Here is a 14,036-nt window from a genome sequence, read left to right as displayed (position 1 = left end):
TAAGAAGTTGAGAAAATTCTTAAAAATCTTCTTCTAAAAAAAAATTCTAAAAACACTCTAATGAAAAATAGTAATTTGTTTTTAATATTTAAAAATTGGTTTATTTTAAAATAATTAAAATGTAATTGATAAATAAAAATTTTTAAAAAAATCTTTAAAGCTCTTTCTCATTAAATAAAAGTTCCTAAAATTTGTACGACATAAGATAGTAGTATATATTTAATATATATATAAGAGATGATTATATATAAATAAATATTACATTTCAATATGAAATTTATATTTAAAGATTGTATGATTAAATATTTTTAAATATATAAATTATATTTTAGATTTAAGTTAAATAATTTATATCGTGAGACTAAGAATATATTTTAAGATATTAAAATTTAATTCATAATTAAATACGATAAATTAAAAAATGGAATTAGATAAGAGATTATAAAAAAAAATCTTTAGAAACGATTCCATCAAATAATAACATATAAGAATGATTTTAAAATAATCGTTCGCATTTTTATATAGGGTGATTGATTATGTAACTTGAATATGATTGATTTTTTAAAGGTATGTGGTATTTTGTCAAAAATAAAAACAATTATTATAATTGTAATAAGATTAAAAAAAAAATACTTTGCATTTTACTATTTTTGAGCCACTTTGTATTTTACATAAAATCATTAAAAAAGACATTTATTTTTTACAAAACGTTATCATATATTCTTTTAAATGCTTAAATAACTGTTAGAAAAACTGTGACTTAACAATCACTTAAAAAAAAAAAAAACTGTTAGAAAAACAGACAAAAAAATTAATTACTTTTTTAAAAAAAAATAAACCCAAATACATTCTTAATATTAACATATATAAATGCTCTTCAATTCATAGAAACAATTATAGAGAGTAAACCATAGACATTATTCATAATTCATAGTGTGTGCTGAACAACAAATCCTTGTTCCTTCCGACTTGATAATTGACATGAATAATACAATTCAGTTTATTTTACGACAATTTGTCCGTACTTCCCCCTTGGAGCCTTGTTTGACATCGAGCATGCTCATCTTGAGCATCCCCTGCTGAAAATCCAAGAAAAACAAGGCCTGGTTCATGGCATAAGAGTTGACAATGTTCCTGGTTTGTGGGCTAGTGTACAAGGTTTGGTCGGAGGTTAGAAGGCCGTTTTTGGAGAGCAAAGCGTTGAAGTACATGTTGTCGAAATCGTTCCTCGTGGCGTCCAAGGGTTGCTCGGCACTGTCGCCACCACTGCATGTCTTGGAGAGTGTCTTTGCGAATTCCGAGTCCAGAGATGGATCCACTGGCCTCAGCCTGTTCTTGAACGAAGAACACCTTGCCACTCCTAATGTGTGAGCTCCTGCACCCTCAAAATCTCCAATCATGATGGGTGTGGTTGAAAATAGTTGAATTAAACTCAATCAAAGTTCATGAAAAAAAAAAAAAAAAAAAAAGCTAAACTTGCAGATTTTTTTTCTTGTTTATTGTTGAACATATACACAATATTTTTTAATGTATTTTTCTTTTCTAACTATTCGTATATGAAAGGTTTTTTAAGTTGTATGGAATAAGTGTCATAAAAGAAATTGATTTTTAAGTGTGGCATAGTAGAAAAGTGTGGTGAAATGTTTGATAATCGACTAGTCATTGGTAAATAAAACATAAACAATCACCTAAATGATAATATTTTCATTAATCTAAAATTGTACCTCTAACTCAAAATCGATTAAAATAAACTATTTTGATTAAGTCAAATACTTTAACATCATAATTATATATGACAACTAAGGTCAAAGATATTTATGTTAAGTTTTTCTTGAAATATATCTAAAAAAAAAATCAAAGATATTAATGCACCAAAACACAACTTACTCCTCTTTTTAAGGTTAAAATGAGTTTGGTTATTCATTTTAAATATTTTAATCTTGAACAATTGTTAGATTTTTTCTAATAAATTTTTCATGACATGACAAAAATATAATGAATTTATGCTAGAGTTTAGGATATATGATTTGGTTTATTTTAATGTATTGTATTTATGTATTTATGTTACGATATATTTTTGTCATGTCAAGAAAATTTTATTAGAAAAAGTTTAACGATTATTCAAGATCAAAGTATTCAAAATGAATAATCAGACCCGCTTAACATAAATTAAAGAAGAGTTATAAAATTGTGTTTTTACTTTTTGTGGATTAAGATCTCTAATTTTCCATAACAAAAATGTACTGTATTAGGTATAAATCTCCGGCAAGTTTATATTATTCAAATTGTCATTGAAAATATGTTAGTTAAATTAATGAGTACGGAGAATTCTCCATTAATCGGGGAAATTCTAAGGTTGAAGTCCTCTCAAAGTTAAACACAGTGAAAAATAATGATTAATGGTATGTTTATAAGTGTAATGTTTCCACTTTCCAAACACCAGCTAGAAGAATCCCTCCCATACCTCACAAAATGCAAATGAATTAATCAATTTCTTTGATCCATTACCCTACTACACACTACATTTTTTTTTCATCCACTCATTTGTGAGTGCTTTTTCCTCCGTGCATCAACCAAACTATTAACCATGTTTTAAAACTTTAATTAGTGTTTACTAATTTAGAAACATGTCAGAATTTCCTATTTAACACATGGCATGTTCTTTGAACTAATTCAACAGTACATGATAAAAATAGCAAAAGCAGAGAAGCACATTATATTATATTACCTGAGAGAGCCACCATGTCTCTTGCAGAAAACCCATGTTGTCCGAACATCTTGATGAGCTCAGAAGCATTGAAAATGGGAGAAGGCAGATTGATAGTATCCTCAATTTTGGACCTTGTTCCATCCCTCCTTCCTTTTGGTATGTCATATACAGGACCCCCTGCCTGCACATGTCATAAACAATAATATTAGGTAAAATGGAACTTTAATACCACTTAATTACAATTATCTAATTAAAAAAATTTAAGATACACACTTTGAAAATATCATTCAATCAGGGATTTATATGAATAATAAGATAATTGACTTTTATAATAATTATTTTAAGAATTATATATAAGTTTTTTTTTATAAATATAGTATTAGTACGAAACATTCACGACTGAAAACAATAATTAATATTTAAGAATATTTTTCTTCCGAGTCTATCTTTATATTTAAGGACAAGATTTAAACTACAAACAATTTAGTTAAGAAACTCGTCATTATTATTTATATCAACTAGTATTGCTTTCTAATAGGTTATTTGTGTATAAACTTTTGTGCTAATTGTGTATCAAAATTAAACACATGATTGTTACACCCAATATTTGGAAAATAAGGTTCCCAATAAGAAATGTGTAGAAGCTTCATCTTACAAAGAAAACTGCATCTCTAGCAGCCATAGCAAGAATATCAGCGCATGAAACCACTCCTGGGCATTGTGTTTCAAGCTCTTCCTTGATTTCATCTATGATTTCATAGCCTCTCAAACTCAAATTTGCTGGTGAATCCTTTTCTGCTGTGTTGTCCTTAGTGGAGTCGATCAGAACTGAACCATCACATCCCTAGCATACAAAAACACACCATTTTGAAATACCAGCACGTATGATATTCATGAAATCATGATTATAATAAGCTAAGTTAATTACTTAATGTGCAGTTTAAAATTTTGGAAATGGCTTCAAACTATAAGTTTCTAATGGGTAGATAAGGATCAACTTAAAGATCACAAAGTCACATACGTACATAGACTCATATTGTATCATGAATCAACATTTCAAAAGTTTAAACCGATAAGTGAAGACACAAATGTCAATATTACATCTGTAACATTTTCTCGCTGTGTTGTGAAGAGAAATTATGACATGGTTAAAGACCAGCACGTGTCCGTGGTCTGAATAATCTTCATGTGACACGTATATAACTTTTTCAATTCACGATGAAAAAAGGTTAATAAAACTTAGTTATATGACATTATCTTAGACTAATAGATCATATAATAATTTATTAATGTGTAAGTGATTGATGGGTCGTGTGAGAAAGAGAGAAGGGAAAGAGAGAACCTCTATGAAACAGTCATGGAAATGCATTCTAACAAGACCTGCTGCAAGGGTAGGATCATCCTGCAGAGCTCTGTTGACTATGTTCTTAACAATAGGTTCAGCAAAAGGACAGCTCAACAAGTAGTAGTTCATGTTCAAGCCACTTGCTCCCGAACGGAAACCGCTCACTAGTATCATTTCCATGACCAAAAACATTGCCAGAAAATTAGCCATGACAATCGTCAAAGACTTCAAAGATGGTTTGCACAGCATCTTGATGGAACAACAGGGTATATATATATATATACAATACAGTGTACGTGGTGAGAGGATTGAACTTAGTTTGTAGTGTGGCCCAGGAGAATAAAGAAAAGAACCTTTATATAGTTGGGAAAAGCTGGCACACTGCAAAGTAGGGAGTGTTTCAACTCTAAGAGGATTTAAGTTCCTCTTCATGACATAATCTCTTAAAATATTTTTTTTCTTTTAATTAATTTTCATAAAACTTTTTTTTTATAGAGATTTTAATCTGACTTTTAAAATAAGATTATTTTCACTATGAAAATATTTAAAAATGTATTCAAAAATTAAAATATTATTGAGTCTAACTCACTCTTATAAATTAATTTATAAGGTGAGAATTGTTCTTCATTTATATACACTATTATAATTATTTTACTAGTTTACATAAGATTTTTAACACTCTAAAATTGTATTAAATAATAAAATATGTTTAATATTAAAAGAATCCAATACTTTTTTGGTTTGTTAAAAGAGAAATATTAACAACATATTTTTTAATATATTTATCTTAAAATACTCATTCTCATCGATTAAAAATTTATTAAAAATTATAAAATTAAAAGAAAAAAATGTTATTAAATAAAGTGTGAGTCTCACTAAATTTTATATTTTTTTTAATAAATTGTCACCAGCTAAAAGAAATATATTAAAAAAAATCTATTACTAGCATTTCTCTCACTAAAATTAGCTGAACAAGCCAACAAAATATAGCTCAACTTAGTTCTTGAAGTATATACTTAAAAAGATATTAATCATATGTTTGAAAAAGAATTTAACAGGTGAGGGAAAATTCATTTTAATATTTGTACATTTCAAAACATTAGTCTCTCTATCAATTAAAGATATCTTTATTGTACACCAAAAATTAGTAAAAAGACGACTCAAAAAGATAAAGATTATTAATAGAAAGATTTAAAGTCATTTTTGGGCATGATAAAATAGGACACTGAGAACACATATTTCTTAAGTCTATATATATATATAACTAAGATACAAAAATATTTAGTGGCTTCAAGCTTAATTAATTGTTAATTAGTTTCACAAATATAAAAAAAAATAGAATTAAGTACTTTATAAAGATCAGGGATTTTGAAGAAGGAAAAAACTAAGACCCGCGAAGAGTAAAAAGTAAAAAACTCTGGTTATTTTAATATTGTAAGGATAAGTGCACATTCTTTAATTCTATCAAGTTTTAAATTATGGAGAAATAGTAGAAACAGATAATTATATTCTTGACGTGAACGCGTAACATTCTTGATAATGATTTTAGACAGGTTTGGTTGTAATGAAGTGAGCAAGTATATTTTAGAAAATAAAGTGTGTTTATAATTGTTATTATAAAAATAGTAATTAAGATTTATAATAAATCATTTTTTTATAAAATTAATTATAATATTAATCATTAATTTTTTATTTTTTATTTTTTATTTTTTAAATTGTAATTTTTTCACTTTAGAGGAGCTAATCCTTTTATATATGTTTAATGGTTATGTAATTATTTATATTTTTAAAATATTCAAAATTTCAGTGCTTACACATATTCAGCGTGATTAATGTAATTATAAGTAACAACGAATGTGTAGGTATATTAATAATTTAATATTATATTACTATTATACTTACAAATGCAAATGATTGAAAATGAGTTAAATGTAAATAGAATTGAAAAGAAATTTCATAGAGGTGAAAAGTGAAGATTTATTGTACTTTACCGTTTACTTTTGAACAAATGGGATATTGTATTTATATATTTTTTATAAAAAATTCTACAATAAAAAGAGATCGAAAAGAAAAGAGAAAAATATGAAATAAGATCATATGTATATCAATAAGTAGAAGAAAAATAATATTATAAAAATACTGTAAATTAATTATTAATTATTAATTATATATAACACATCTCTTCTCAATTCTTAACAAAGCTTGTTTTCCCATCTTAATAAAATTATATTGGATGCATGTCGATCGCACGAAAGTTACTGAGCAATTTCTCGATTAATTTAGGAGTCTGTACTAGTCTGTAATACTTAAAACCTTTTAAACATGTTGAAATTCAGAATAACTGTGAAGGTTTTTGAGAGACTTTTTTTTTTATATATATACCATTTTTCTTTTTAATTTACCCAACTAACCTCCCACCATGAAGGTTGAGGGAACCGATTTCTCACTTAGACTTTTTCTTTTTTCAGTTCATTAAAAAATTGGTTGCTGGACAACTGAGCTCTGTCTTGGTTTTTTTTTAATTCATTTTTTATTTTATTTTCTATTTTTAATTTTTTAAAAATTATTTTAATTTAATTTAAAATTCAGAATTTAAATTTAAAAAATAATATATTTTAATGTTTAAATTTTATTTTAAAAATATAGATAACTTAATAATTAACTTATTATATTTTTAAATATGTATAATTTATTTAATTTTTTATTTTGCTTTAATAATTATAGATAGTTAATTTTAAATGAAATTTTAAAAAAACTGAAATTAAATTTAATTATTTTATATAAAACATTTAAGTTATATAACAAGAAATATTTACATTATATACTAAATTTTGTATTATAAATCAATGAATATTAGTATGAAATTCTAATTTTTTTTGAATTTTTGAATGACTTTTAAAAGGTGTTACAAATATATATGAGACTTGAAAATGATATCATTGGATTGATTGATATAAAAACTATAGAAAATAAAGCACATCATTGAGAATGACCTTAATGTTCCTCATGGCAAAGTGGTCACAGACGTTCAGTTTCGATACTCAATTTCATGTATCGATGATATATTTCAATATAGAGTGTGTCGTCTTAGGAATGATAAAGATGTACTTTGTATATTTTCATTATTCAAACAAGTACACAACCTAACATGTCTAGAATTATATGCTACAATAAAAGATTTGTCACCAGGTTTTGAAATCTTTGATGGGATGGAAGCACTTGAAAAATACACTGACCAAGCAATGAAGTTAGAAAATACTTTTGAAGACAACTAATATTATATGGTTATGTTATATGTTTTGAATTTACTATGTTTAAGTATTTTTTTACTTTTTTGTATTCATGTTAATTGTCAGGAACAACCGTTATATATTTTTCATTTTAGTGGTTAATCGATGATTGTAATGATGTTAGTAGAGGTGTTTTGCACTTAATATTTTATGTGATTGTTTTATGTCATTGCATAAAAATGTCATTAACTTTATGTCAGGAATCAATTATTTTGCGTTTATGTATCAGAGTGTCATTAACTTTTACATCAAAAATCAATTATTTTGTGTTAGTATATTAGGGTTTCATTAACTTTACGTTAGAAATCAATTGCTTTATGAATGAATGGTTAAGATTTATTCTTCAAAATCAACGAACCACACTTAACCCAAGATTTGCTAATTCTCATACTTAAATGTGAGTATTCTTCTACCCTAAACCAAACATAAACACCTTTGCTTACACAAAATGTCTTCCTAGTCTTTCCATGTCTTGGTTTTCTACATTTTTAAATAGTCAAATAAGTTTTTGTTGTTTTGGCATGCAAGTTACCAACTATGTTAATCTGGTCTTTAATTAATTATCTTAACATGACAAGTGATTTTTGGATGATTCAACTCCCAACATTTGATAGGATTTTAATTGTTTAGCTCGAGTTTATTCATCAGATAGATTATTTTATGTAAGAAATAAATAATATTAAACCCTCATTTTACTTCTTTTTTTTTTACCAACCCTCATTTTACTTTAATAGTTGAAAAGTAAATAGAAGATATGATCATATTAAAAACATAAAGGATTAGATATCATTTTATTAAGGAAGTGAAGAGTAAACAAAAGTTTGAATTAATTAAGGTATCAAAATAAGTTGAATCAAACATATTGATTAACATAATTCATCTACATAGGTTAAGTTAAATTGAATTTTTCAATCTTTCAACTAGCATAAATATTTAATTCAAAAGAGTTAAATGATAAGTTGAGTTGGTTTGATCCATTAATTAGTTTATTGAGTTGACTTGTATTTTTCTTTGATTTTGATCTTTTCATATTAACTTATGATATTTTGTATGTGGTTCATTTATTTACTAAGATTTATTTCTGATTGTATTGTGTACTTATTTTATTGTTGAGGACAAATTTATTTGTGATTGTATTACTAGCTACATTTATAACATTTTTTTTATTATATTTGATCATAAAATTTGAAGATAAATAAAAAAATAGTATATAAATTTTAATAGATTGATGGATCAACTTAATCCAACTCAGTTTTTAATAGTTTAACGGTGAGTTGAGTTGAGTTGTGTTAGCCAATTTCACACTCCTAAAAATAACGAAAAAATAATTTTTAAATAATTAAAAAATATATTAATAATTTTTTATTACAATATTAATCGGGAAAAAAGCAATTTTGTACTAAATTTTATTACTAATTCTTTAATTTGGTTGAGTGGTATGTATATAGGGAAAGTGCAATCCAAATAACAATATTCTACAATCTACCTAACCAAATCTTAAACTGCCGGCTTAGCATAATTTGTTGAATTCGAGTTAGAGGATTAGTTTGACATTTGAAGAGGTCATTAGAGAAGCCTAGAAGTTGAACTTCAAACAATATTGAAATCCAAATGTTAATTAAGCTTTAAGTTTCCCTGTATTCTGATTAATTATTATTACTACGTACATGACGCGATGACTTTTCTGGAATTGGGTCAAATGAACTGAAAACGAAGCAATTAAAGTGGGTTTTGAAGAGTGGCTAGCTGGCTGCCATTTGTAGCTAGAGAGAGAAGTGTGTTATCTCTTTGTGTGAAGTGGGGGCGAAGCTTAATAGTGCAAAAAGGTGGCAAGAGTGCATGAAGCATGAAATTTCAACATTGATCATGTTATCTTGCTAGTGCTTTCAACGCGTCTAAGTTGCATATGTGGCTCATCATCTCTTTCTCTTTATTTATCCATTCCATATGTAGTTGCATATCCATTCCAAGGTGGGGGGGGGACATGATGTTCAATTGTATAGCACTTTATCAAATTCATATTATATCCTCCACTTTTTTTTATTGGATTAGAAGCAAATGTTAATACTTTTAATAAGATATTTTATAATTTTTTAGAAAGTATTAAGTTTATTTTTCATGTTTTGTCTCTATTAAAATTGTAAGTATATTTGTTTCTTGTTGTTGAATGCTAAGACTAGAATTTAAGAAGTAAATATTCTCTCTCATTTTTTGAACTCTTGTCTTTTATCAAGTTTATTTGTATTATTATATAAACTTTGAAATATATGAGGTAATATTTTTACCTCCAAGTCTCCAATTAGTGATAATAACTTAAAAATAAAATTAATACATCATAATCTTATTTTATAAAATAATTATTTTTATTGATATGTGTGATTTTGTTATCGATGTTTTATAACAAAGACATAAGGAAGCATATTTATTTTAGAATCATGAGTGAAGTATATCTACTGATTTTTGCAATAATTAACTTTTGTTAGAAAACTTAGATAGTCATTTTTAATGGAGTCTTTCTTTTTTAATTAATTTTTTTCATTTCAAAAATTGAAAAAAAAAATATTCAAGAGATTCGTGACAAATTAAAAATGTGTTGATAGCTATTTCACATCATACATGATACATCTTTTTATTATTTTAATTTGTCTTAAATTGTTTATTGTTTTTAAAAAAATTATGGAAAAAATATTAATTATTTTTATATTTATGATATTAATATTTTATCTAAATATTTAAATGAATTTACATTTTTTAGAACATTTTTACATTTTTTATAAAAGTATAACTTTGTCGAGGAAAAGTATTTTATCTTAATAATTGTATAATTAATAATATCTCTTTAAAATATATGTGGTACCTTAAATGGACAATAATATGATATAGGAGTATTGTATTTGGTTTTGGAGATTTTAATAAAGCATTAAAATAATATGTAAACTTAAAAAGTTATCAAATCATTATTTAATTTGATAAAAATCACTAAAGTTGACCTCGTGGTAGAAAATTTTAATTATTATATAGAGAGTTGTAGGTTCAAATAATGTTATCATCAATGTAAAAAAAAAAAATTAAGTACAATTTTTTAAATATAATTAATATTATTCTTTAATTATAATATTTGAAAGATTTATGTAAATATATATTAATGAAATTTATGCTAAATTTGGATATATATTAGTAAAGTATGGGGGAAAAATGATAAGTATTGAAAGCAAATTAAAATATATACTATTTGAGAAGCAAATGATTCTTAACATGTGGACTAATTGCTGTTTTGTTGTTTTACAATGATATTTGCCTTATGTATTTTAACATGATTTTAATCCCAAAGCATTATTTGAATATATATATATATATATGCTTGTGTGTTTTTCTGTCAGAAGAAAGCATATATGGTTTTTCAAACTATCCCTAATCACATAGTGCAAGGATCATGCAACATGGCAAGGGATATTTTCTCAATGCCTAAACTTGGATCACCTCAATATAGTATTTTAAATTTGTTTAACAAAATAGTATATTTTCTTATCTCAACTTATTGCAGGCATGACTAAGGTGCCAAAACTTGCATTCAGATACCCTAAGATTCTGAAGTCAAACTTTGCAGAAAAACCATCAATTCCACTTTCTTTGTTTTTTTAATTCTTCCAAGCCCATATGTATCAATTGTTTGCCACAAAACCTAAGAGACAAAACTGTACCATCACTTACCAGCTTCTGCATGCTCCACGAAAGGTTTAGAGTATATTTGGCAAATATTTCAATGCTCAAGCATAGAATGTACTAGACAAATAAAGTGACCAGGCCATGCCAGCTAGCGAACATAACATATCTTGAGAACATAATATACTGAATATGCAACTAAAAAGTTCATTAATACCAACAGATGTTTGTTCTCACTCTTCCCGTAAAGTGACAAATCAAGATTCATAGCGTGTTTGTATCAGCTGTGAGACGTGATTTTTCACGTTTAGGCTGAAGTAAAAAATAGTTATTTCTCTGTAAATTTAGAATCGGACGTGGAAAGAAAAGGAAAACTTGAGTTTAATAATCCAAACCAAACACGCACTCAAATTTCCATTGAAAGAGGTGTTTATATTTGTTGTCTAAGCATAATTTGTAAAATATTGTCTCAAAAAATACATATGAGAAACGGGAAAAAAAAAATACTAGTGAAAAGAATCTGGAATTTGTAGAAAGACATGTTACTGCAGCATTTTACTCATCAAAAATATTTTCTTTTTAATTTCTAAAGTGAATAATTTTTTTAAAAAAAAATATGGGTAAATCATGCTTATGACTTTTACTTTCTTTCTTTTAAAAAAAAAAATCTATTCACATTTTAAAATACGGCCTTTTATTTTAACATAAAAATATTGTTTTAGCTTTTAACATTAAAAAAAAATCACCAAGCTGAAATAGGTTGTGATTAAACTCACAACATCAATTCATATATATTAATCACAAATTTCTATCTTATACGAAAGTGTATTAATTAGTTCTTTGACAAAAGAATTTTTTTTAAAGATTTTCTTAATTTTTTATTTGATTCAATTTTTATTTATTATAATTATTTATAAATTAAATTTTAATATTTTTAAAAAAAATATCAATAAATAAAAATAATATTGTGATATAATATAATTTATTTATTATAAATTTAAAATATAATTTATATATTTTAAAATTTTTTAATACAAATTTTAAATATACTTTAAATATTTAAAAATAATATTTATTTGTATATAATTTATTATAAATTTTAATTATATATAATAAATATTTAGCTTGTACAAAATATTAGTTCTATTTAAATAAAAAAAAAATATTGTATTTAAATATTACGACTTCTATTTAAAACATATTTTACAAACACGATCTACCAATTTTAAAATAAAATCCTGACAGATAAAAAAGCCTGCTATATCTAATGACATCTACTGGGCTTGGGCTTGGGCTTGTGTCTTATGTACAATTAAATTCAGGCCTAAACCAAGGATAAAAATAAGGCTTATGATATATACACCTCTTCTTTTTTTTTTTATAAGTACACCTTCTTTCTAAAAAATATATAATATTATAATTTTTTTTTAAAAAAAATTAATTTTACACTTTTAACTTTCAATTTGTTACTTTCTTCTTCTTATTCACACACTTTTTTTTTCTCTTTCAATTTTCACATGTTACCAAAATAGATAGGGTGAAGGAAAAATAAGAGAGTACATGTAAAAATTGAAAAAAGGAGGAAAGATGTGTGAGAAAAAAGTACTAAATTAAATATTGTAGATGTAAAATTAAAAAATTTAAAATAAAAAATTAAGAATATTTTAAAATTTTAATTATTTTTTTAAAGAAGGTGTACTTATAGAAAAAAGAAGGTGTATATATCATCAACCTAAAAATAAAAGAGAACACGTAACATAAGGCACTTGCAGGCCGTTTCCAAAAAGCAACTGCTAATAGCACTTGTGTTATTGTGTTCATAATCAGTCATTTTTACAATTTCCGCACAATTTTGTTGAAAGTATTTCAAAATTAATAATTTTATGGAACAATGAGTCTCACATTATTTTGTATCGGGCTCATAAAACATTTATTTGTCAATGTTGAATTTGACTTACAAGAGAGATGAATTCATATCGGACCGTTGAATTTGAATTAGCATTCCATTGATTAAAAGTTTTTAGAATTGTAAATGTGTGTTGATGATACACATACACATCCATTTTTTTTTTATCATTGAAAAAAAAAATCCATACATTAAAACTACTAAATTATGTCAGATGAAGTAAATCACGCAAAACTTACTGTTTATAGCTTCTACCATAAAGAGAATTATTTATCAAAGATACAACTAAACATGTACCAAGTCAAATGTCATAAGGACATCAAATACATGATTTAAGTTGACAGAGAAATCTTATATTCTAGTAGATAATAGAAAATTGTTCTAAAATTTCTATAATCATATTATATATTATCCAAAGTAAAAATGATAGTAAGGTATTATCAAATTTAAGTTTCTTAAATAAGATTTCATGTTTGAGTTTTGTATATGAAAAAAAATAAAACATAGTTGTGAGATATGACTTTATTAAAAATAAATAGCTAGATTTTTTTAACATAAATTAGTCATTAACGAAACTAGATTAGCCCCCTCGACTTCATACCTTACTTAATTGATCACTTTTTACATGTATGACTCAATCTTATCTTTTTATACAAATTTGCATTCAGCCACTTCATAATTAGTATGACTTAACTTGACCCACATACTATTCTCACATAAAACCTATAGGAGGCAATTTAAAAAAATAATTTCTCATTCAGGAGCCAACTTACTCACTGGAGGTTTTTCAACTCTAAGCCTTCAAAGCTCCACAACTTATATACACACAATGAAATATTTTAAATTTTAAAACACTTTCACTTTTCTATAATTTTTATGTATTTCAACTTAGACATGTATTTCGTCACTACATGCCTATACAACTTAACATTTTTCATCAACTTACTACATACAACTTAAAACAACATATATATTGCAACTTAATCAACTTCATCAACTTTCATTCATAAGCATCTTACAACTAAAGCCACTTTAAACATCATCATACATCAATGCATAATGAACTATAATCATATGACATCATTTATGTAAGTGAATCATCATACTTCAACACTTGGACAA

The 14,036-nt window shown here is 25.4% G+C and overlaps 1 protein-coding gene across 1 annotated transcript; it reads right to left on the bottom strand.

Moving 5' to 3' along the window:
* Positions 1-894: 894 nt before the first annotated feature.
* Positions 895-4,378, bottom strand: LOC109792607 (peroxidase 47). Its single transcript, XM_083073845.1, has 4 exons — positions 4,053-4,378; positions 3,366-3,554; positions 2,729-2,891; positions 895-1,375 (listed from the first exon to the last, which is right to left on the bottom strand). Exons 1-4 carry the CDS (start codon positions 4,302-4,304, stop codon positions 996-998), a joined length of 984 nt encoding a protein of 327 aa, XP_082929971.1. The 5' UTR covers positions 4,305-4,378; the 3' UTR covers positions 895-995.
* Positions 4,379-14,036: the final 9,658 nt, after the last annotated feature.

The sequence above is a fragment of the Cajanus cajan genome, chromosome 1 (assembly GCF_000230855.2).
Source record: "Cajanus cajan strain Asha chromosome 1, NIPB_CcT2T_4, whole genome shotgun sequence".
NCBI classification, from domain to species: domain Eukaryota; kingdom Viridiplantae; phylum Streptophyta; class Magnoliopsida; order Fabales; family Fabaceae; genus Cajanus; species Cajanus cajan.
This window is presented reverse-complemented; position numbering and strand designations above follow the sequence as displayed.

Bases quoted from the DNA above. Each gene is read 5' to 3' on its own strand.
- LOC109792607 (XM_083073845.1), bottom strand. From the start codon at position 4,304: ATGCTGTGCAAACCATCTTTGAAGTCTTTGACGATTGTCATGGCTAAT. The intron at 3,555-4,052 runs GTTCTCTCTTTC...TTTGTATGCTAG, and splicing joins TCCATGACTGTTTCATAGAG to GGATGTGATGGTTCAGTTCT. The intron at 1,376-2,728 runs GTAATATAATAT...TTGAGGGTGCAG, and splicing joins AGACATGGTGGCTCTCTCAG to GAGCTCACACATTAGGAGTG.